General features: G+C 58.8%; 1 protein-coding gene across 1 annotated transcript in view; it reads right to left on the reverse strand.

The window, feature by feature from the left end:
* PRKAR1B (protein kinase cAMP-dependent type I regulatory subunit beta) overlaps window positions 1-24,317 on the reverse strand; it is a gene marked incomplete at its 3' end in the record, with an annotated part of 84,802 nt that overhangs the window by 15,429 nt on the left and 45,056 nt on the right. Inside the window, exons 5-8 of the mRNA XM_082856313.1 lie at window positions 18,463-18,524; window positions 17,585-17,631; window positions 7,964-8,122; window positions 2,829-2,889 (exon numbers count right to left, since the gene is read on the reverse strand). Coding sequence (XP_082712439.1) covers window positions 2,829-2,889; window positions 7,964-8,122; window positions 17,585-17,631; window positions 18,463-18,524 — 329 coding nt within the window. The remainder of the gene's footprint in view (window positions 1-2,828; window positions 2,890-7,963; window positions 8,123-17,584; window positions 17,632-18,462; window positions 18,525-24,317) is intronic.

The following is a 24,317-nucleotide window of genomic DNA, read 5'->3' on the forward strand; positions in this document are numbered from 1 at the left end:
CCCCCCACCCCCTCACACCACCCCCATGTCAGCAACTCCAAGCAGTCGTGTCCTTCTTTTTGTAATTTGGAAAAAAAATAATCAGAAAAGTAGAATGAACAACACAGCCAGCATCTGTCCTGAATGAAGTCACAGGACTACTTGGTCATGTTTGCTTCAGAGCTGCTCCTACAGACACATCATGTTAACGATAAAACCGCGTCCCTTTGTCTCAATTCGAGTTCTCTCTCCTTCCGCAGAGGCTGTGACTATTAAGGATTTGGTGGATATATTTTTTTTAAATCTTAAAGGGTTTGGTGAGTTTCCACCCCATAGGTGGTCTTACACCTTTACTGTAACATAGCTTCGTAAACATGACCCAGCGTTGCCAAAATTGTGCAGAGACGCACCGTCATCTGCACCATCTTCTGTGTCCGAGATCCATGTTGAAACGTGTTGACACGCGGAGACCTAGTCCATGCGCTTTACTGGAGTATAAACCTGTACCACACACACACCCGGGCGCGAGGACCTTCCTGCGATGACAGATTCTAGGTTGTTTCTACTTTCTTGTCATTGTAGGAATTGCTGAAATGACCATCCATGTCCGTGTCTCTTTTTTTATTAACCATGTTTTTAATTGAAGTACAGTTGTGATAGTTTCAGGTGTATAGCAAATTGATTCAGTTATATATATATATATATATATATATATACACACACACATATATATACATCCTTTTTCAGATTCTTTTCCCTTATAGGTTATTACGAGATACTTAATACAGTTCCCTGCGCTTTACAGTAGGACCTTGTATATTTTATATACAATGGTGTGTATCTGCTAACCCCAAACTCCTAATCTATCCCCCCTGCTTTGGTGACCATAAGTTTGTTTTCTGTGTCTGTGAGTCTCTTTCTGTTTCATAAGTAAGTTCATTTGCACCATTTTTCTTAGCTTCCACACATAAGTGATACCATATGGTATTTTTCTTTCTGACTTACTTGCTTAGTAGGATAATCTCTAGGTCCATCCATGTTGCTGCAAATGGCGTTATTTCATTCCTTTTTATGGCTGAGTAGTATTCCATTGTACATATGTACCACATCTTCTTTATCCATTCATCTGTCCATGGACATTTAGGTTGTTTCCATGTGTTGTCCATAGTGAATAGTGCTGCTGTGAACACTGGGGTGCATGTATCTTCTTGAATCATAGTTTTTTCTGGATATGTGCCCAGGAGTGGGACTGCTGGATCATATGGTAACTCTATTTTTAGTTTTTCGAGGAACCTCCATACCGTTTTCCCTAGTAGCTGCACCAACTTACGTTCCTACACTTACAGTGTAGGAAGGTTCCCTTTTCTCCACACCCTGTCCAGCATTTGTTATTTGTAGACTTTTTGATGATGGCCATTCTGACCAGTGTGAGGTGGTACCTCATTGTAATTTTGATTTGCATTTCTCTAATAATTAGCAATGTTGAGCGTCTTTCCATGTGCCTGTTGGCCATCTGTATATCTTCGTTGGAGAAATGTCTATTTAGGTCTTCTGTCCATTTTTTGAATGGGTTGTTTTTTTGATATTGAGCTGTATAAGCAGTTTGTTTATTTTGGAAATTAATCCCTCGTCAGTAGTATCACTTCCAAATATTTTCTCCCAGTCCGTAGGTCATCTTTCCGTTTTGTTTATGGTTTCCTTTGCTGTGCAGAAGCTTTTAAGTTTAATTAGGTCCCATTTGTTTATTCTTGTTTTTTATTTCCATTACTCTAGGAGGCAGAGCCACAAAGATCTTGCTGTGATTTACGTCAGAGTGTCCTGCCTGTCTTCCTCTAGGAGTTTTATATTGTCTGGTCTTACATTTAGGTCGTTAATCCATTTGGAGGGTTTTTTGTGTGTGGTGTTAGGGAGTGTTCTAACTCCATTCTTTTCCATGCAGCCGTCCAGCTTTCCCAGCATCACTGATTGAAGAGGCTGTCTTTTCTCCATTGCATATTCTTGTCTCCTTGCCGCCTCTGCACCCACAAAAGTGCACCTGCTTCTTCTCCTTCTCACTCCAAAGGTTCTTAGAAAAGGAGGCTAAGCCTCACGCACCACCTGCACCCAGAAGTCCAGTCTGGGGTTTTTAAGGCTGTGATGTTCCCGCAGGAACTCCTGCTGGACGGTTATTTCCCGCGGTTCCCAGGGCCTTAGCGCTTAGACGTCACTCACCCTCCCAAGCGGGTCCACTCCCTGTCCTTAAGGGGAGCTGCTAGACACACACTGATTCATATTCCAACTGATTAAAATGACATAAAATTAAAATTCTCAAGTGTTCCACAAGGATACGGAACACCTGCATCGCTGCCAAAAGTTCTACTGGGAAGGCTGGTCCAGAATGATACGTCGTCGTCGTGCATGTCAAAGCAACTTCAAAACGCTGAAAATCTTCTGCAGGAGAGAACCTGTTGACACTCCCAACGGTCAATGGAAATGTGGCCAACGTGTCTCTCAGATCCCAGGACGAGAAAAGCGGGGGGCACACGAGAACCCCCATGGAGGAAAACCCAAACAGGTCAGGAGAGACGCTCAACACAGCTCCAAATGGATCAACGTGGAGAGAATGGCGTTGATGGTAGAGAGACAGACATGCAAAGCACGGATGGATGGAGGGCAGACACTGTGTGTGTGTGTGTGTGTGTGTGTGTTCGTGGGCACGTACATGCTTGCATACACGATGCATCTGTGTGTGCATGTGTGTGTGTGTGGGCACACTGCACATGTGTGAGCACGCATGTGTGTCCCAAACTTGCAGGGCATGTGGAAACGGCTGGGCCGCAGCCCCGGGCGGCCAGGTCGGGGGCACGCACCCAGGATGGAGACCTTGCTGAGAAACTCCTCGTACATCCTGCGCTTCCTCAGCGTGCTGCCCTGTGAGGGGGAAGACACAGAGAAGCAGGTGTTCAGAAGGGCTTCCCACCCCAACCCCTTCCACATTTCCAAATTCCCCAAGTGACTCTGAACTCCTAAAAGGAGACCCCGGAAGCCCCTCGAACAAGCAAGGGCCTGAGTGACGGCCCCCGTTCACGGCCCAGACCTCCCCGCACCTCCCCCTCCGAGGTCTCCGTCCTAATCGCACATGTCAGGTTGGGCCTCATCCAGACCCACGGGATGGGGGGAGCCAGGAGGCCTGAACCTCAAGCGGGTTCAGAAGCCCCGGGTTCAAATCCCACCCCTCACTCCGTATCCGCATGCCCCGAGCCAGCTCCCCCTCTCTGAGCCTCAGTTTCCTCATCTGAACGATGGGGTATCTTAATTCCTGTCCCACAGGATTCTGTGAAAGTTATGCGAGCAGACATCGGTCAGCTGACATGGTGTGAGGACCTCGGCACCGCCCCCCGACCCGGCCTCAGACTCCCCGTCGGCTCTGCGTGGCTCAGGGCCAGACCAGCGTTAAAGAGGCTGCGAGTCTCGAATCTGGAATCCTGGAGGTTCTCCCTGCCTCCCTCACAGAAGCGCAGACACCCCAGGGCCCCTCCATCCGGCAAAGAGCCCCACGGGGCTGGGACCCAAGACCACATGGTAACTGGACCCACAGGGTGTAGACGGAGCTCCTGCACCGCGGCTGGCGGCCACGGAGGGGACACGGCGTCCTGGCGGTCAGTGGCAGAACCTAGGAGTCTTGGGGCCCTGTGTGTCCGCTTGCGGCGGGTCTAGACGCCTGCGGTGACAGCAAGCTCAGCTCAGCTCAGCCCCCAGCCCGAGCCGAGCCGTCTCAGGCCCCGCCGGCCTCGAGAAAGGCGTTTCTTTTGAAAGATAATTTATATTCCCGCTGACCTCCCAGCAGCTACGCCCACCCGCTGGAATGCAGGCGTGTTTGCCCAGGAACCCTAGACATTAAAGCTCGGCACAACTGGCCCATCCATCTCCCGCCGCAGGATGACAGCTGGAGGTGGCCACCCGGGACCCTCGGGCAAGGAGATCCGCCTCCAAGGCTGACCAAGGCGCCTCCCGCTGGAGGCTTTCCTCCTGGGATGAGACGGACGGGGAGGCAGGGCCGGGAGCCCCCGCTGTCGGCTCACGCATCACGCAGGTGTCCGGGGTGCCGGCCCGTCACCTTGGGGGCTGCCAGGACCCTCACCTGGGGGGCTTTGCTGCGCATCTGCCGGCAGCCCCAAGGTGGGCTTTGTGCCTGGTGAGGCTGGCCCTACATACAACTCCCGTCACAGGTATGGGGCCTGCCCAAGGCCACACTGAGGGAAGGAGCCAGCGGGGCCTGGAACCCTCGTCCCCATGGATGCTTGCAGAGGACCCACGTTGGTGGCGGGGGGCACGGGGCCTGGTCCGGCTCAGCTCCGCCCATCTCCCTGGTTCCTGCAGCCTCGGTTTCCACATCTCTGTGCTGGGGTCCCGTCGGGCCGACTTTGAGGAACAGAGACCGCAGAGAAAGACCATCTACGTCCCACCACAGCACTGGCCACTCCTCACGTGCCCCTCCCCCCCGCAGGGCAGTAGAGCGGCGCCCTCACCTGACGCGCCCTCACCTGACGCGGGACAGATGGATGGGGACGCATGGGCAGGGCAGGGAGGGGAAGACAGCACTTCCTGACCTCCCACCTCACTGCCAGCAGCGGGGCCTGGAACCTCACTTCGGGCCCGCTTGCAGCTGGAGACACGGCCCCGCCCCCAGCCCCGCCCCACTGGCGCAGGCGTGAGGCCAGCCCGGAACCCCGATGCCCAACGTGAGGCTTCTTCTGTTGCACCTTCCACTGTACCCCGCTGTCCCCGGGGAAGCGTTCTGTCCTAAGACTGGAACCTAAAATGTCTGCGAAATCCAGGCCCCCACCGCCCCCCAGGCCCCACCTGCGTGGACTGAGCCGGCCCCAAGGACGGGTTGGGGACCCGGGTCCCAGCAGACAGCAGGGCTCTGGCCATAGCACACAACCCCCTGGGTATAGAGTGTTCACAGCGGGCCTGCCCCCGGGCCGCAGCTCGGGGGAGGGTGCGAACCCGCCAGGCGGAGGAGGAATCTACGTCGGGTAAGATGACCCTTCGACCTGGACCGACCACTCCAAACGCCCTTTCCCCTTACGTGTTCAATCGTGACCGGCCCTGCAGCCATGGACTGAAGCACACACGTGCACACACACACACCCCGCCCCAGCTCCCACGAGAAGGGGGTCCCAGGCTCCTGCTGCCCCACTTCATGGATGGGAGCCAGGGGCCCAAGCAGGTGGGGTGGGAGCTCAGCGCTGCGGCTCAGGACCTGGTTCCGGGGGTCTTGGGACCCCCAGGCAAGTGGGGCTCTGGAGACCCCAGCCCAGACTCCACAACAGGATTTTGCACTCATCAATCCCCACTTGGGGTCTCACGTAAGACTCAGGGTGAACGAAAGGTACTGAAGCTTGAAAGAATGAAGTCCGGGGTCGCTGGCCCCTGCCTGGGGGCCCGGAGGGGGTCGAGCCCCCGTCCTGCTCAGAGGTGGTGCACGCGGCTGGCCTCGCCAAGCTCCATCCATCCATCCGTCTGTCTGTCTGTCTGTAGCACGTGGAGCAGCGGAGCCTCTCGGGTCCGATGTTCTGGGATTCAGAGGTGGGTGGCCCTCTCCCTGGAGACACTACCAGCCTCCATCCCGCGTCCCCCACGCGTGTCCAGCTCAGGGTCCAGTCGTCGCACGATGGCGCATCCGAGTCCGCCCAAGCCACGGGCTGATGCAGCGATGGACGCCGTCCACGGACACTCCCTTCCGAGTGGGCCACACTGTCATTTTCTTCCCAAGATGCAGGGGCTCTGTAGGCTCCCAGCGCAGCCGCGGCTATTCTTAGTGCCCGGGGATCCAGAATTAAAACAGAGGACGCGCCAGCTGCTCGGTGGTTGGGGAACTTCCCTGAAGGTACTGTTCCAGCCACAAAAGTCCCACAGCCAAGGACGACTCCGACTCAGCGTGGACGATGGCGGAGAAACAACGGCTTATGCAACGGGCCAGGTGCATCCAGAGGAGACAGGGACGGGGAGGGTGCCTGGGGCGCCTCCCCCACAGACAGTGATCTCTCCCGGAGAAAACAGGAATGGGCAGGTTTAAGACCAAAGAGCGGAGGCCGCATTCCACGAGGACTCACCTCGCAGGGCAGGGCAGGGCCTCCCCCAGTGGATGACCCCGAGGGCGCAGACGACGAGCTGCACGAGACAGATGCCCCCGGGACTGAACTGGCCCCTCCCTGCATCACGAAGGACCAGCACGAAACAGATGCCCCCAGGACTGAACTGGCCCCTCCCTGCATCACGAAGGACCGGGAGCTACAGCGGAGCCAGGACGGCAGCCGGCAACCCTTTCTCCCTCGTTCCCCTTTGGAGGGGCCCCCGGGGCAGGACTGGCTCTCCAGGCTCAGCTGGGACTGAGCTCACAGAGCCCGTCCTAAGCATCCCAAACCTTCCCCAGGCCTCCCCCAGAGCATCCCAAACCACAGCCCGCACCCCAGAAACTGCACCACCCAGGCTGGCCTTCAGGCGACAACCAAGGCCCAAAGGGCACCTGGCAGCGGCACGTCCAGCCCCGGGGTCTCCCAGCAATGTGCTCACCTGGGTCACCTCCCTCCAGGCCGTCGGAACTCCTCGGATCCCAGGCCCACAGGGGCAGCCTTTGAGCAAACACCATCGCCAGCCCCTGGGGGCTGCCCTCAGGAATGAGCCCACCCCCGCCCAGGTCCTCCAGCACCACCCCGACCAGCAGAAAAGCACCTGGCCCAGCGGTCACCACCAGCGAGCACGGACAGCCAAGGAGTGTGACTTCCGCGAGGACGGGGCACTCAGCTCCCAGGGGCCTCTGCCCGGAGACCTGCGGCCAGACCAGAGTGGCCAGCCAGGACCTCCCTCCACCCCTCCCGAATCGGGACTCTCTCCACTCTCACCCAGAAGGCCCCCAAGTGCCAGGGCATCACCGGGTCCAGGGCGGCTCCTGCCACTTCTCTGCCCACAATCCTGCCAGGGCTCCGGCGCACTCAGAGTCCGAGTCCAGGCCCCCGCCCCACCCACCACAGGATCCCAGCATCCTCACCGTCTCCCCACTGGTCCACGAACAGGCCAGCCAGGCCTGCACCCCAGGGCCCTTGCACTGGCTGTTTCTACTGCCCGAACACTCTCCCCCTGGACAGCCAAGGGCTCCCTGCTCCAGGCCTCTGCTCGACACCACCTCGTCACAAAAGGGGTCTCAGGGAGGGGGGCCTCAGGGCTTTCTTTAAAACATCATCCCCCCCCAACCTCTGCCCCTCTCTGCTCTATCATTCTCCGTGGAAACTGTCAACAGGAGGTATATGTTTGCTCCGTCATCTCCTCCAGCGTGTCAGCCTCCCAGTCCCCTGACGGGTCCCAGCACCGAGAACCCGGCAGTGCGTGTGCAGGACGGACACTCAGCGGGCACGGGAAGATCCCGCCTCTTCTGCCTGGGAGGGGCCTTCTCAGCGCACAGGCTCATCTCCGGAGCCTTCCGTGAACACCTGCCCCGTTGCTCCCGAGAGCCCCACGGCGAGCCTCCACAGGTGTGCGCACCTACACCCACACCATGCCAACTAAGAGAGGAGCTGGCTGCATGTGAGGAAACCTAAAATGACAGTCCCCAAGTAAGGAATCCTAGAGGCCAGCAGCCTGCCCGGTACTGCGGTCCCACTGTGCCCCCAGAGGCCAGGCTCCTCTCAGTGATTCGCTCCACCACCTTGGGGAACGTCACCTCATGGTCAAGAATGGCAGTTGGAACGCCAGCCATCACAACCACATTCCAGACAGTTGCAAGGAGAATGGGGGAGGAAAGCACAAGGGGCTTCCCCAGCTGTCTGCCTGCCTTTGGGTAACTTTCCTGAACCCCCTCCCGACACTCGCCACCCATCGCATCCCTACTTATGGCCCCACCTGGACACAACCAGGGTTCCCGCGAGATGCCTGGTGGGCATCAGACTCGGCTGGCTGCCCTCCCAGCCCTGGCGACGCCTCCACGCAGGCACCGCTCACTCACCATGAGGATGCGCCGGTAGCTGTCCCGGTCGATGCCCCAGAGCTTGAGGTCCGTCTTGGCCTTCACAGTCGCCGCCCTGGGGGTGCCGTAGATGAGGGCCAGCTCCCCAAAGCTGCCGCCTTCACTGATGCTGGTCACCCACTCTCCGCTCACATACACCTTCGGGGAACAGGGGGACAGCGTCACGGGGGCTGGGGCCACCCACCCTCTGTCCACATACACCTCCGGGTGACAGAGGGACAGCATCACGGGGTCTGGGGCCACCCACCCTCCGTCCACATACACCTTTGGGGGACAGAGGGACAGCGTCACGGGGGCCTGGGGTTACACTGCTGCTTCCTGCGCAGGGAGCCCTCCGTTCCATCCCCTAGGAAGGCACAAGGCTGCTGCAGCCCCAGATCCCTTGCAGGCGGGCAGAACTCGGCACTGCCCTGCCCAGGTCCAGGATCGGCCAAGGCGCCTGCCTCACGCCCAGCCCTACCCAGAGCCAAGGCTGGACGGGCACAAAGGCGGAGGCCCTCAGCGCTCAGTGCAGACGAGACTGGCCAGGCCCCAGCTGGACGCACTGCTGCGGCTCCCGGTCCGCAGGAGAGCGAGTCCCACCACCTCCCAGGTCGGCCTGCGACTCAGCTCCTCACAGACTAGAGGTGGGCTGTGCACCTGGGCCTCGGGCTCCCTGACTGCACACCAGCGAGTCACCCCTGCCATGGCGCTCTCGCCCCACCTGTGCGGGCCCCTCCACTTCGTTCACAGACAGCCCTCCCTGCCGTTCCTGCTGCCTGAGGCTCCGGGGAGCAGCCCGGCCCCTGGCCCACCTCCACCGGCAGGCCCCACGGCCGGGAAGAAGCCAGGCTCCCCGGGCCTCCCCAGGGCCTCCACTCCCCGCGGGCAGCACCCAAGTGCCCGGGCCTGCGGTCAATGGGAGCGGAGGCTGGCGCCGAGGGCCGAGCCCAGAAGGCGGACAAGATTCCCTTTCAGCCTGGGAGGGCGGCGCCCGCCGCACAGTGTCCCTACTATCCAGGGACCGCACGTCCGCATCCTGCAAGAATGGCCCGGATTGTTTATTATGCAGATTCGCTTACTATAAATTAACACAACCACTGTTCATTCCCTCGATGTCAATGAGCTTAAAGAATGGTTCCCATTGGCAGAAAGCATGCATGTCGGGAAAGAATGGATTGCGAAGAATCATGGGAGCAATTCTTATGGAATCAATGACTCATTATCCTGATAATAACTGAGGCACAGAACTGCCAGCCTGCGGGGCACCACGCAGGTGATAACGGAGTCCGGTGTGAGCAAGCCTGGGGGGCAGTGGCCGGCCTGCCCACAAGGTGTCAGGGGAATGGAGATGACAGTTTACAGAGCGACCCGGGCCTGCGCCTCTGTCCCCGCGAGCGCCCGCCCGCCCAGCGAGCCTGCACGACGCCCCTGCCGGGTGTCGGGGAAAAGAGACGCCAGCTTCCACTCAGCAAGGCCCTCGAGGAATCAGGGCGACGCCCACCCTTCCCACGAGGCAGGGAGTGCGTCCGCCCGGCTGTGCCCCGAGATGCTCCCCCCCACAGAGAGCACCCCCAGAGAGGCCACCTGTGGTTTTCTCAAAGGAGACCCGAGTCTGTGGAGGGGCAGTCACGGTGACCCAGGCTCGGCCGGGCTGGGCCCAGCTCCCCTCGCGGCTCACAGGGCTTGTATGTTTGTAAAATCCTCTCTGCGTGGATACAACTCTCAAACCTTAACCTGTACGACCCTAAGCGGGCAGCGCAGTGAGTCTCCCCACCACTCAGGTCAGGGCGCGGGACGTTTCCAGGTGCCAGGAACTCCCGGGGCCCCTCGAGGGCTCAGGTGCCTTCAGATGACCGCGGTGCGGCTGAAAGGAACCCCAGCACGTCCTTCTGTGCCAGGCGAGTCTGAGCGCTGGGTCCAGTCCGTCTGTTCTCACTGCCGCACCGCCGCTCCCCAGGCTGTGGGTGACGGACGCCGTCTAGTTTCAGCTCTGATTCCGAAGGGGGCCTCGAACCTTCTCGCGTGTGACTAAACGCGCTCACTCTCGTGGGTGATGCAGGGGGTGGGGGTGACGTCACGGGGGTATCCGCGCGATCTGCTGAACACCATCTCCCCAGGCTGCACCAGCCGGCCCTCCCCTGGCGCCCGCGCCTGCTCCCTCGGTGCGGGGACACCACAGTGACGTGGGCTCAGAGGACCACGGATCTTGGGTTGGGAGCCTCACCGGACATACGGAGCCTGGGGAGGGTGTGCAGCCTCCCGGCTCCCACCTCAGGGGGAGAAGGAACCACCACCTCGGATGGCTGCCGGCGGGCAGGCCGCCCCCATCACCCGCCAAATAGCACAGGGTCCCCAGGGAACAGGGTAGGTGGCTTAGGAGAGGCGCCAGCAGCGGCTGCACCTCCACTTCCCAGGGTGTGGCCCCAAAGAGCACGTGGGCAGCTGCCGCTGCAGGGCACACAGGACCGAGGGCACCTGGGCCGGAGCGCGCCACCGGGGGCCATGAGGACCCTTCCTCACGGAGGTCCCGACAGTGTCCTCAGAGGCGTCAGAGAAGAGCATTGTGCAGAGCCGAGGCCAGGCAGGGCCGCCCCTCAGAGCACAAAGGGCCATCCTTCTCAGACACTGGCCTCTGTCACCACGGCCGCACAGTGCCCGGCCCCACCCCAGCTGGCACGCAAAGGGGCTACTTCGTGCTTTGTTTCCTCTTTGTTTTTCCTTCTTTTAAAGAGAAGTGGTGGGAGGCCCTACTGGGCTACGTCTGTGCTCCCGCCGCTGCCTCGGCTTCTCCGGCTGAGCCCAGAGCTCCCGCCCCGCTGATCTTCGTTCATTCGCTCACTCGCTATCACCCCCGTGTCGCCCCCAGCAACCTGGGTGTCCTGCACGCTCTACCTGCTGGGTTCAGCGGTTTGCAGCGTGCGGATTCCTGTTCACCGGGACTTACCGGCCGGCCGGTCGGTGCTCACCACACTAGCGTTATGTCATGGAAACAAGCGCAGGCCCTGAAGAGAAGGGAAGGCAGAGCCGTAGTCCAGACCGTGCAGAGAGGGCTTCTGAAGAGGCGACTTCGAGCCCAGCCTGAGGGGCCCCCTGAAGAGACCAGGGGGAAGAGATCTGAGGCGGGGGAGCAGCACGAGCCAAGGCCCTGAGGCAGGACTGAACTCGGAGGGCACTGGGTACAGCAAGGCCACACAGGGAGGTGTTCGTCTCAGGACCAGAAGGTTCCAGCACAGCTGAGGCCAGGTTCACATCTGGGGGGCTCCCCCTGCTGCAGCTGGAGCCCAGCTCAGGGCGGCTGAGGGGAGCAGGGAGGAGCGAGGGGCGTCCCAGAAACACAGCCTTCGACCACGTTACTCAACAGGTGGTGTGCGGAAACCCAGGTGCACGCACCCCTCCCCGCCCAACCCCCGAAAACGACCGACTGGATCAGACCCCCCAGGGGTGCAGCCCAGAGGCCAGGACCTCAGCAGGTGATGCTGACGCCTGCCCACGATGGATCAGCTCTGATTCGACTTTGGACGGAGGTGGAGACGGTGACTGATTGGGTCGAAAGCACAAGAATCTGCTTAGTGAGACCCCAGAAGCAGCATCACAGGTAGCACTGCGTTCCCATCGAGGGGGACCTGAGATGGGGACCTCGGCCCCGCCAAAGCAGACGAGCAGCTGGGAACGCCAGGGGGGCCGCCTCCCCGCCTGCCCCCAAACCCGGGACACTTCGGTCCAACACTCGCTCCACAGAAAACAGAAATTCAATTGAAATAACTGTTGGGTGAGTGGAGACAGAATCACTCACTGAGTTATCCACTACACTGGGTGGGGGGGTCCTGCGGCCTCAGCCCCCCTGCCCCCCGCAGCCACTTCCCACGCAACCCGGAGCCGCCCGGGCAAGGAAGCGAGTAGGGCGTGCCAGGCGCTGTTGTTTTTGGTTTCACAGATGGTGAGAAAAAGCTAATGGCCCAGCTCCCAGGCTCCGGCCACAAAGAGATGGGGCGTCCAAGCAGGTGAGTCTGTGCAGGTGAGTCCAGGTATGTCGGCTGCGCTTCTCAGGTAAACCCGGTTCCGAGCCTCAACCCTCTTCAGCCCAAAACACCTGCGGAAAGTCGACTGTCTGGTTTTGCTTGAGAGGCAACTCCTCCCAGAGACTCCCTCCCAGCTCCCCGTCTGTGGTGCCCGGGTCACGTGGACCAGCCCCACGGGGTCAGCAGCCACTCCTCAGGGGTGGCCAGCCGCCAGCCAGGTTCCCTCCTCGGAACCCGCCACACCTGGGCCTCCTCCCGCCCTCCCCTCACAGACATCACACTCTCCGAGGTCCCACAAGGCAGGGTCCCATCAGGATCCCACTTCCGGGGTGACCACGCGCCCCGTCAAGGGCCCGCTGTGGGGTGTGCGCGAGGACCGGTCCCCTCCCCGAGCTGTCATCACATTACCACCACCACACAGGGGGCTCTGGGCCACCTGTCCGTGATTCCAGAGCAGGCTCTGGCCACAGTAGCGCCGCCAGGACCTCTGCAGGGAACCAAGAGGGGTGCTGGGCCCCCAGACACACCCTGTGGGTGAGATGCTGCAGGAAAGCTTCACAGCCGGCTCGGGGCCACGGCCACCCAGCGCCCAGGAGTGGCCGGTCAGCAGAGAGTGCCTGAGAGGATGCCCAGGTCCCTGCACAGCCCGTCGTCCACAGCAGCACGGCTCAGGGTGGCGGGCACAAAGGCGGGCACGACAGGTAAACGGATAAACAAGACGTGGGCCATCCATGCAGTGGAATGTGGCTCAGCCTTAAAAAGGGAGGAAACTCTGACACTTGCTACAACATGGATGAACCCTGAGGACGTGACGGTCAGTGAGATGAGCCAGATCCAGGAGGACAGACCCTGTGCGGTTCCACTTCTGAGGTCCCTGGAGGCGTCAGGGTCGCAGAGACGGCAAGAGAGGGTGGGGGCCCGGGGCTGGGGGTTAGTGTTCAATGGGGACAGAGTCTCAGTTTGGGAAGATGAGGAAGTTCTGGAGATGACGGTGGTGACGCTGCACAACAGCGTGATGTGCTTAATGCCCCCGAACCAGACGCTGAAAACGGTTAAGACGGCAACTGTTGCGTTATGTGTACTTTACCAAGTAAAAAACACAGACCACCGGGCAAGCAGACTGGCGGGCCGTGACCCGCGCAGCCGGACAGCCTGGGTGCCCTGTCCCCGGGAGGCCCCTCCCACCTCTGGAGACGTCTCCTCACAGACGTCTCGTGAAACAGGGGGAGCCCTGGGCGGGGTTGCTGGGGCCTGGGGTGGGGTAGACCCCCCCCAAGGAGGCCCTGAAGCACCAGAGGCCTGGAAGCATCGGGGAGGAAGCGTGCTCCTGAGCCTGTAAGGTCAGCCGAGGAGTGTCCTTCCAGTGGAAATGCTACGTTCCACGAATAAAACAAATTGGGAGGTATTTTTATCCTTAGGAAAACGGATTATAGCTCTCAGCGACACACACACCGCAGCCAGCACTCTCCGCGTCTCTCTGGAAAACCATAATTTAAACCAAGCTGGTGTTTTTGGCATCCGGTCACCTGGCCGTCACCCCCCCCTCCCCAGGGCGCCGTTGGTCAGAGGGCAGAAGGGGGGCTCTGGATGACCACCCCCAAACCATGCCTGTTTAAAGGCCAGGATGGGGCCTCCGAGGGGAGCCCACGTGCTTGGGGCTTCAGGGCAACAATGTGACGGACACAGTCTCCACTCCCGCCGCCCTCACAGGATGGGCCTCACTCAAGCCTTAAAAGCCACCCTTGGAACCCTCACAAACGGCCAGTCCCTGGTCAGGGTCACTCCCCTGCTCCCCAGAAAGGAGCAAACAGAACACGGCTCCAGGCCTGGGAGACGCTGCAGCTTCGCGCCCAGAGCGGCGCTAACAGTCATTATCAGAATGCGTGCTGGTAGCCAGCAGCCCACCTTCTCACCCCCGGCTCCTGATTGAGCATCTTCTGATTCCTTTAAACGTGGCCTCACCCACAAGGCCCAGGCCCTGCATGTTTATCGTGCGCTCACGCCCACATCACAGGAGCTCCCTCTGCAGGCTCCCTCGCCCCGCCCAGCCCTCCCACGCCCACCAGCAGCTGGAAACTCTGAGGAGACTGAAGGAGGGGCGGCCCCCAAGTCACCGCCTTGTCCCATCCGGGCTGACTGTCCCGAATTGGAGAGTCAGCCAGAAAGTGGCATCCACCCACAGTGCCCAGGCATCCGGGCTCAGGCCTCTCACAGCTGCCTTCGTACCTGAGCCGCTGCGGGGAGGGCTGGACCTGCCTGTAACCCCAGTTACAACAAGTGACCCCACTTCCCTGTCACACGGTCGCCTCCCCATGTCCCCCGCCTGGAGAGACCTGGCTCGGTGACTGACACCCCTGGGGGCCGGGAGGGGTCCTGCCCAGACAAGTGGGCCAAGCCAGCCCCTCCCCTCACTCACAGATGGAGGTGCGGGCCCGCAGGTGAGAGCACCTGGCACTCTACAGTTTGCTGGGACAGGGGTCCTGAGTCCGGATGGGGCGAGTGGACAAGGACACCCAGGGCTGAGCGGTTGGGGCCAAGGGGTCTGTCTCGGGGGACAGCCTCCGCCCCACCCCCCCGGGCCCACTACCCATCAGGTAGGGTTCCCGCCAGCACTCAGCCCTGTGGCCGGTTCCAGCATCTCCGCTCAGGCAGTGGTGGGTCCAGTGGGCGCCCGCCTCTCACACCCTCCTGTGTGCTCACACCTTCAGAGGGGAGGTGGCCGCCAGCACCTGGGGCCATTCCTCCTTGCAAGGGAGAGGGCATCTTCACTGTGCACGGGGTCTGCCGAGGAGGGTGGTGGCAGGTGGATTAATGGGGACAGAGGGCAGGGCAGACGTACTGGGGGCACCCACAGGGCCTCCACCCGACCCCGCGTGTGGAGTAACACAGAGATGCTGCCACTCCGGGCAGGAGGGCCCAGGCCCAGGCAGCAGCCAGGTAACCTCAAGGCTTGGGCCTCGCATCTGCGTGGAGCACACCAGCCAGGGAGGCGCATCTCACGGGACCCCAACGGTGGGCCCTCGAGGCTCCTCGAAAGACAAGGACAGGGCTCTGGGCCCAAGGTCAGCCGCCCCTGCATCTGCTCGCTGGGGAGAACCCAGCCTCCGACGTGCCAACCCCAGGGTCATTTCAACTCTCACTTAGCCACATGCTCTGGTGACATGAGTCGGCACTTTGGCAACATCTTCGGGATTGAACTAGAGGAGTCGTGTGACTCCAAGGAAAGCAGAAGACGGAGGACATTCCGGGGGCTGGAAAGCAGGACCCAATCTTTGTGGGACCCTGTGCACGAGCGAGAGCCCCGATCTCGGTCGTCAGCCCAGTGGCTCTGCCTGGGTGGGGTCTCAAAGGGTGCATAGAAGTTTGCAAGTCAGAGCAGGAATAAGAACAGAGGGAAAGGACGGGTAGAGGCTCAGAGGCAAGATGCACACTGGGAATGTCCTTCCAGGGTGTCTCCCCGACGACTATGAACCCCAAGGGCAGAGGCCGCGTCCCCAAAGGTGTACCTCAGGGCTTTGTAAGTGTCCAGCACACGAGTGCTCAATCGACATTTGAGCAAGAAAACAAGAAAGGGGGGGCTTCCCTGGTGGCGCAGATGGTTGAGAATCCGCCTGCCAACGCAGGGCACACGGGTTCGATCCCTGGTCCGGGAAGATCCCACATGCCGCGGAGCAACTAAGCCCGTGCGCCACAACTACTGAGCCTGCACTCTAGAGCCCGCACACCATAACTACTGAGCCGACATGCCACAACTACTGAAGCCCGTGCTCCGCAACAAGAGAAGCCACCGCAATGAGAAACCCGCGCACCACAACGAAGAGTAGCCCCCGCTCGCCACAACTAGAGCAATGAAGACGCAACGCAGCCAAAACTAAATAAATAAATAAATAAATTTATTAAAAAAGGGAAGAAAACAAGAAAGGGACGGAGGACGGGGGACAGGATGGAGAGTGGTGACAGCAGAGGGACTGAGGTGCAGAAGAAGCCCACACAGGGGTCAGGGCCCGAGGAAGGACCCGGACCTGAGCCTGGAACCAGCCGACCCCTCAGCCCCTCTGAAGGGGGCAGCTCTGGAGACACCGGGACGCGGCAGCCTCGTCGGTCTCCTCTGCTTCCTGGGCTGGTGTTGTTTTAACCCAACGCGAAGCCCACAGGAGGTGGCTCTGCTGGCAGCCTGAGCCCGGGTTGGAGCCGCAGCCCGCGCTCACCCTCCATCTGCCACCCGCTCTGCGGCCGTGGCCGCCCCAGGCCCGCGGCTCCTGCCTCAGTTTCCGCCTGTGGTGTGAGACGGAACAGCCCTCGACCCCAGAGGCCTGGTCCAGGCCCCCCCGCTCAGGACGGACAGAAACTCCGACTCCGTGTGCCGCTCGCCCTGAGGTCCTCGTGGTGAGTCACCTCCTGTGCCACCAGCTCCGGAAGCCGAGGGCCGCCCGCCGGTTCCCAGAACACGCGACCACATGGACGCAGACGTACTGCTGGCGGAACAAGTGATCAAATGCCCCCCCAGCCCCTCCACAATGGCCTGGCAGTCCCAGAAGCCGAGCCCTGAGAACTGGGCTGGGTCAGTGCACCAGGGCGGCACTGCCAGACAGCAGCGGGAACCCCACCTCATGGGGGCTCGGATTGTGGGGGTGGCGTGTGGAGACCGCCAGTGGCCCATCCCTGCCCCGTCCCCAGCACTGGCATCCTGGGCCCGGAGCTGGCTCGGGGGCTCCTTGGATGTGCCCCGATAGTGCCGGGACTGTGGAGTCCAGAACCCCAGGACAGGCTCAGTCCCGAGCCCGGGGCGTGGGGGCCAGTCTGCCGCGGGGGCCGGCCTTGACCAGACGCTCCTGGGAACAGGTGCACAAGCTGGACCGAATCAGGGCCACAGAGGAAACCTCGGGGGTAGATGCACTGCTAACGCCCAGCCGAGAGGATGACACTCACGGAGGCCGAGGGAGGAGGGGGAGGGGGTGGGGGGGAGGGCAGCACAGGCCCAGCCCCGAGAGGATGACACTCACGGAGGCCGAAGGAGGAGGGGGAGGGGTGGGGCGGAGGGCAGCACAGGCCCAGCCCCGCATTCGGAGAAGCCCACGCGGGGGCCCCAGGCAAGGACACAGCCATCCAAGCAGGGTGGGCTCAGCCTGTGGGGGCAGGCGACTGACAGAGGTGCACCTCCCTCCAAGTCGGAGCCTGGGTCCCTCACTCCTGAAGGCAGGAAGCAGGGGGAGGAAGCTGAACGAAATCAGGGAGCATCACATCCCTGGGACGGACGGAGCCTGGTTCCATCGTAAAGCCAGAGCCACAGGGCCTGTAGACGTTTAAAAAGCGTCAGCACCCAGCACGGCTGAGTGAGCCTGCTGGGCCGTGGGCTCCTGGCTGGGGCAGGGCTGGTCAATCGGGGCCCCGGGACCGCGGTCGGCTTGTGCAGGAAGCAGACGGCAGCCGCCCTTCTTATTTCACTCTGTGCTCAGATACGCTTACAGTATCTTTTAAGTGAACTCCATCACTTCTGGATTGAAAAACCGGAAACACATCACTCAGAAAGACGTCTTCTAGCCCTGAGCTAGTGCGCAGAGACAGGAGTTATTTTCCAAAAACAGTTCAAGATACTTACGTCCACTTCCCCTTGGTCAATTACGTAGAAGTTATCCCCTTCGTCCCCTACAAGAAAAGGGAAACAGGACACGTGATGCAAGAATGCGAAGGTTTGTTTTTCTTGTAATAAACCACCTTTCGGCATTGCTTCATAGACCTCTGCTAGGCAGTACCAGGTCTCATCAATTTTAAAAAATCTTTAAATAAAAGCTGTATGTATGGGAGGTGCAGAACACGATGGCCTATTTCACACACGTAGGGAAACGGTTACTGCAGTCAGGCCGACAGGCACGTCCTCTCCTGACACCACCATCTGAAATCCACTCCCAGCATGTTGCCAGGACTCAGCACGGCTCCACCATGTTTTTAATAACAAGGAGGTTATCGAAACATATTAACACGTGTTAACTTGTTAAGTGGACTGTTCTGAAGTGTCATTAGTGGCTTTTCTCAAGACAATGAGAGTTTTGTATAATGTACATTTTTTTTTTAATGAATTTACTTATTTATTTGCTTTTAGTTTTGGCTGTGTTGGGTCCTCGTTGCTGTGTATGGGCTTCCTCTAGTTGAGGCAAGCAGGGGCTACTCTTCGTTTTGGTGCACGGGCTTCTCATTGTCATGGCTTCACTTGTTGCAGAGCATGGGCTCTAGGGCGCAGGCTCAGTAGTTGTGGCTCGTGGGCTCTAGGGTGCAGGCTCAGTAGTTGTGGCACACAGGCTTAGTTGCTCCGCGGCATGTGGGATCTTCCCGGACCAGGGCTCAAACCCGTGTCCGCTGCATCGGCAGGCGGATTCTTAACCACTGCGCCACCAGGGAAGCCCTAAATACGCTTTTTAAGTGAATAACCCATTCTTCCCAGAGGGCTCTGGCCCCGGGGAGGAGCAGAAGGGGGCGTACCTTGCTGTATGACGGTCTCCCCAGCGATGTGCATGACGGGGAACATGGCATCGAATATGTCGCTGGAAAAGAAAGCACAGCATGGGGGTGCTGCAGGGGCACCAGGCGACCTGCCCCTCACGGGGCTTCCCACGGCTCCTGCCCAGGGGAGACGACGACCCCTGGGACCCGCTGTCCCTTGGTCATGACCTCCTGATCTGCACGTATTGGGGTTTCACAAAAGTGGGCTCACACTCAACAGACTCCACTTACAAAACGTAAAACAGATCGTGACTGTTTCCACGGGGACACGGCAACCAGTCCTGACCTGTTTTCTGCTTCTTCCCAGGTGAACACTTTGCATCTGAGGGTGCTGAGACACCAGATGCAGAAATGGGAAGAAACCAGGCTCTGTAACTGCTCACTCGAGGGGCACAGAGGCCGACGAGGCTGGCTCGGGCTGTGCCCGCCTGGCAGCCCGGCCGTTCCATCGCCCGAGTTTCGTGTGAGACAGACCCACAGGCAGGCTGGGAGGCGTGGGCTGCGGGCCAGGAGGGGACGCCCATCACCCAGGGCACGTGTGCATGTTGGTCCAGGAGGCTTTATATCCTCGGGATGGCAACCGGATGCAGAGTCAGAGGTCAGGGTCTGGACCCAAAGTGCAATGACCACGCTCAGGGATGTGACCCACCCCCAGGCACACGCTTCCCCAAAAGAGAAGCATGAAGCTGGGCCCCTCAGGCAGGAAATGCACCCTGGCAGTCAGGACGCCTGCTTGCTGCCCGCCTGCCTGTTTAAAAGGGGATTTTTGGAAACCGGTCAGTGCAGGAGCCTCAGAGGAGCCCCAGGTGCCGGGCCCCGGGGAGGCAAAGGCAGGACCAGAGATCCACACGGCCCTGTGCTCGCCCGCTCCCAGGGCCCAGAAGACAGGAGTAAGTCTTAAGGCAGGTCCTTCCCCTCTATTTAAACATCTCTTTCTCCCTCTGGAGGAGGAGGAGGGCAGCACCCCAGGGGTCTGGCAGGTGACCGGAGGCTGCGGGGAGGCGGGGGGGGGGGGGGGGGGAGAGGGAGCAGGTGCACGTCAGGTCAGAGCTCGGCTCTCAGGCCTGGTCCACGTGGACGCCGTCCTTCCGTGCATGGCTAAGTCACGCTTCCACCTCCAGGCACACCTGAGCCCCACCTGAGCCCCGCCTGCTGCCCCGATCCCTTGGTCTCCAGATGCGTGGCCTGGGCCCAAGGCCTCTGTTTGAGCAGCACCCTCCCTCGTCTTGCTACAAGGGCCGGGGTCCTCAGACAGGGGAACCTCAGCCGCCATCAGGCAGCCCTTCTGCTGCCTTGGCCTCCCGAAGACGGGGGTCCACTCCCAAGCCTAGAACTTTCCCCTTCACACTAGGGTGTGGCCTCCGACCGTCCACGTGGAACTGACGTTTTCAAATTCACATTCAAGATGAGGTCTGACCCTTGAGGTCAAAACACCACAGCCGAAGGGAAATGCAAATCAAAATCACGATGAGATAACACCTCACACCTGCCAGAATGGCCATGGGCAAAAAGACCGCAATAACCAATGCTGGAGAGGTGTGGAGAAAAGGGAGCCCTCCTGCACTGTGGGTGGGAATGCAAACTGGTGCAGCCACTGTGGAGGACAGTATGGAGGTTCCTGAAAAAAACTAAAAACAGAGTTGCCATACGATCCAGAAATTCGACTCCTGAGTATATACCTGAAAAAAACGAAAACACTAATTCGAAAAGACACGTGCACCCCAACGTTCACAGCAGCTCTATTTACAACAGCCAGGACACGGAAACAACCTAAGTGCCCATCAACGGACGAGTGGATAAAGAAGATGTGGCACATATGTACGATGGAATATTACTCAGCCATAAAAAGAACGAAAAATGCCATCTGCAGCAACATGGATGTAGTTGGAGGATATCATGCTAAGTGAGATAAGTCAGACAGACAAATACTATATGATCTCACTTATATATGAAATCTTAAAAATACAACAAACGAGTGACTATAACAAAACAGCAGCCGCCTCACAGATGTAGAGAACAAACTAGTGGTCACCGGTGGGGAGGGGGGAGGGGCAAGACAGGGTGGGGGAGTAAGAGGTACAACCTACTGTGTTCAATGCTACAGGGATGCATTGAACTATACAGCCAGTGTTTTGTAGTAACTATAAATGGAATATAACAATTAAAACTTATGAATCACTGTGTCATACACCTGAAATATGTAATACTGTTAATCAACAATACCTCAGTAAAAAAAAAGAAAACCCACTGATGAATCCCAACTTGATATATTTCTGAACAAATCACGCAGACAGAGCTGTTCCGTTCTGGGCTTGCTATTTTCAGCCCAGAAGTAGTTTAAATGTTCATCACAGCTAATTCCAACAACACAGACATTTGGGTTTTGTTTATTTTAAATCCAAACCCCACTGCCCAAGCGCCATTTTAAAATACGGCTAATAAAAAGAAAGGGAATTGAGCTATTTGCAGTGAGGTGGATGGACCTAGTCTGCCATACAGATACCGTATGCTAACCCACGTATGTGGAATCTAAAAAAAAAAAGGTTCTAATGAACCTAGGGGCAGGACAGGAGTAAAGATGCAGACGTAGAGAATGGACTTGAGGACACGGGGAGGGGGAAGGGTAAGCTGGGACAAAATGAGAGAGTGGCACGGACATATGTACACTACCAAACGTAAAGTAGAGAGCTAGTGGGAAGCAGCCGCACAGCACAGGGAGATCAGCTCAGTGCTTTGTGACCACCTAGAGGGGTGGGATAGGGAGGGTGGGAGGGAGACGCAAGAGGGAGGAGATGTGGGGATGTATGTACACGTATAGCTGATTCACTCTGTGATACAGCAGAAACTAACACACCATTGTAAAGCAATTACACTCCAATAAAGATGTTAAAAAAAATAAAATAAAATAAAGCTAAGTCTTGACTTGCAAGTAAATGTTTAGAACACGTCTTGCTGGTAAGTTACTTATTTTGACCTTGGAAACAAGACCTTCGAAGCTACAGTCAAGCCAGCAGCCAAGGCCACCGAAGCCTTCACTTCAGGCTGACCTTAGCTAAGCAGCAAAGTGCCTCTGAAAACAATTCTAAGGCAAGAAGGGAAGCCACCAGCCGGAGGGGGGGGGGGTGCCTCCCTCGACCCTGAGATGCACCCGAGCCCTGGGGGTGGGCGCTGGGCGTGCCTGGTTCCCAGCTCCTGGAGGCATCCACCCCCCGGGAGGGCCACGTGGCCCCCAACACCTTCCGGGGTGTGATCAGTTCTGGGTGTCACCTGCTGTCCCCACCCTAGCAGAAGCCAGACCCTGGCCCTGAGGCCTCGGGGGTGTGAACACATTGCCATGGAAACCGGGCCTTCTCCCACAGGCCATCTCTTCAGAATGAGGGCGAAGAATGTTCTCTGATGGTCGGAGAACACCCACTCCTGGGGTGAAATACCAGCCAACTCCTTCTGGCTTCCGTGATCTGACCTCAAACCTGCTCTCAGGGCGGGTGGCCTCCCAGATTAGACTGCGTGGGGCTGGGGACCAGGAGACGGTGTGGGATGGCAGCCTCGTGTGGCCCCAAAGCCCACGGCCCAGCAGACTGGCCTTGCGGTGGCTCAGACCAGCCCAGGCTGTGCCGATGTCCCACCGCACTCACCAGCCATACCCCTCTCCCCTGCAGGAGGCAGGTGCCCCAGGGGTCCCAGGGTCTTGGGGTAAAGGCCCTGGAAGCTTGCCCATGGGGGCGTGTCTTACAAAATGCCACTGTGCCCCCAAGCGACCAAGAAGATCGCCCGGGAAGGACTCATTCGCCAAAATGCTGCGAAGCCCTGGCGGCCCACCCTCCACGCTGAGCCTCAGATACCGACTCTGCAGCTCACGGGGCCGCCGCAGACCCTTCCAGCACATAGCATGGGCAGGCCTGTCCACGGTCACTCGGCAGGGCCACACGGACGTAGACCCCAGTTCTGGGACCAGCCCGGCGCTCAGCCGGCCAGAGAGCACCAGCCTCCTTCTGGACGACGGGGCTGGTGGGAGAGACCAGGCGGCCCGCTGTGCTCCGGGTTCTAGGGAAGCAGAGCCCTTCCCACTCTCCCCGTCCTCCTCCTGGGACACCCCACCTCCGCCCCCCTCTCTAACAGTGGGCACATGTCGGGGGGACAGACCTGGACCTCTCCCTCATCCCCCATCAGCCTCCGGCGCGGCCACCCACTCAGCAGCAGACCCCAATGTTCCCGACGGAACCACAAACTGCATCTGGCCACGCCAGCATTTAGCGGGACCTACTAGCATCTTAAACCTCAGATGCAGATTTGTGCCCCTGAGTTCATGACACTGGTGATCTGCTCTTGTTGACAATTTCTCCCCCTTCTACCCGCTTCCCCCGTCCCCCTCGCAAGGGTGCTTGTTCTGAAATTTGAGGGATTTCCTTTTCACTGTATGCTTTCTCTCACGACATGGAATCTTGAGCTATATGCATGTACTTTAAGTTTACCCCCAAACGGCATCGTGCTACAGATCCCACCCTGTTTCTTCCCTTTTTTCAGGAGCACATCTCGGCTTTACTCAGACTGCCTTCTCGCTGTGCCCTCATGTGGCAAAGAGCGAGCACGCGAGGCTCTCTGATGTCTTCTTATAAGGGCACTAATCCCACCACTGGGGGCCCAACCTCCTGACCTCACCTAAACCCAATCACCTCCCAAAGGCCTGCCTCCAAATGCCATCACATTGGGGCTTAGGGCTTCAATAAGTAAATCTGGGGGACACGGTTCAGTCCACAGCAATTACCTTCTGCCAAATAGTTTTTGGATTCATATTTAGGCCTTTTCTCCGTGAGGAAGGGGATCTGGTTTGTTCTTCCTCAGACGGTTAGCCAGTTTTCCCAACAACACCCACTGATGGCTCCATCCTGGTATTACACTCACACAGCACACACTCTATGTGTCTGTTATGGGCCGATTTGTGTGTCCTTCCAAATTCATATGAAATTCATACAATATGCTGAGCAGCCTTCTCTTGTTTTTTATTTTCTGGAGCAACTCGTAAAAGGATGAACAGTTTGTTGACGTCTGACAGAATTCACCCATAAAACCTTTGGGACCTGGGTCTCTTTGGAAGGGAAGGTCTTCGGTCACCACTGAATTTTCTTTAGTGCTTTACTGATTCTTCACGGGCCAATTTTGGCCCCATTTTCAAAGTTAGCCCCAACATTTAAAAATTGAGAGAGTAATAAATATCCAAATTTTTGGCTTTTCTTTGGGAAAAAAAAAGGAAGATCTGGCAACGTGGGGCCTTTGCTCTCACGAAGCAAGAACTCAGCCCCCTTCCCACCCTGGTGGGAGCACATGCTCTGTCTGCCACAATCCCTGCATCACCTGACCCCTGACCCCCAACCTCCGTTTACAGCCCCTGCCTAAGCGGCTCACTGTCCAGTGGGGGGACAGATGTACACGTGGGCCTTCATCACAAGGGGTGTGGTCATTCCTGTGACAAACGCTCCCTTGATGGCAACCCAGAGACCTGGTGCCACCCCAAAGGTTGCCTGGAGGGGCCCAGGGGCTGAGTCGCCCAGGAGTGAACCCACCTGTAGAATGGGCACAGCTCACAGCATGACGGGAGATGAACCAAGAGGACCCTGCTCCCGGAACCCTCCCGATCAGGAGCCACCATGATCATTTCTGCCGGCTCCAAACCCTATGCACACAGCAGCTCCGAGCCCCGTCTCCCAACCCTGGGAATGGCGCCAAAGGAGCGCTCGGCGCCCCTGAGCTCAGCCAGTCTCGTGATCCAGGCACGGCTCTTTTATTCCCTTTTATTGGCTGACATTTCTAATATACAGCCGAACTGCTGCTGCAGG

Source organism: Leucopleurus acutus (genome assembly GCF_964270905.1).
Source record: "Leucopleurus acutus genome assembly, chromosome: 16".
NCBI lineage: Eukaryota > Metazoa > Chordata > Mammalia > Artiodactyla > Delphinidae > Leucopleurus > Leucopleurus acutus.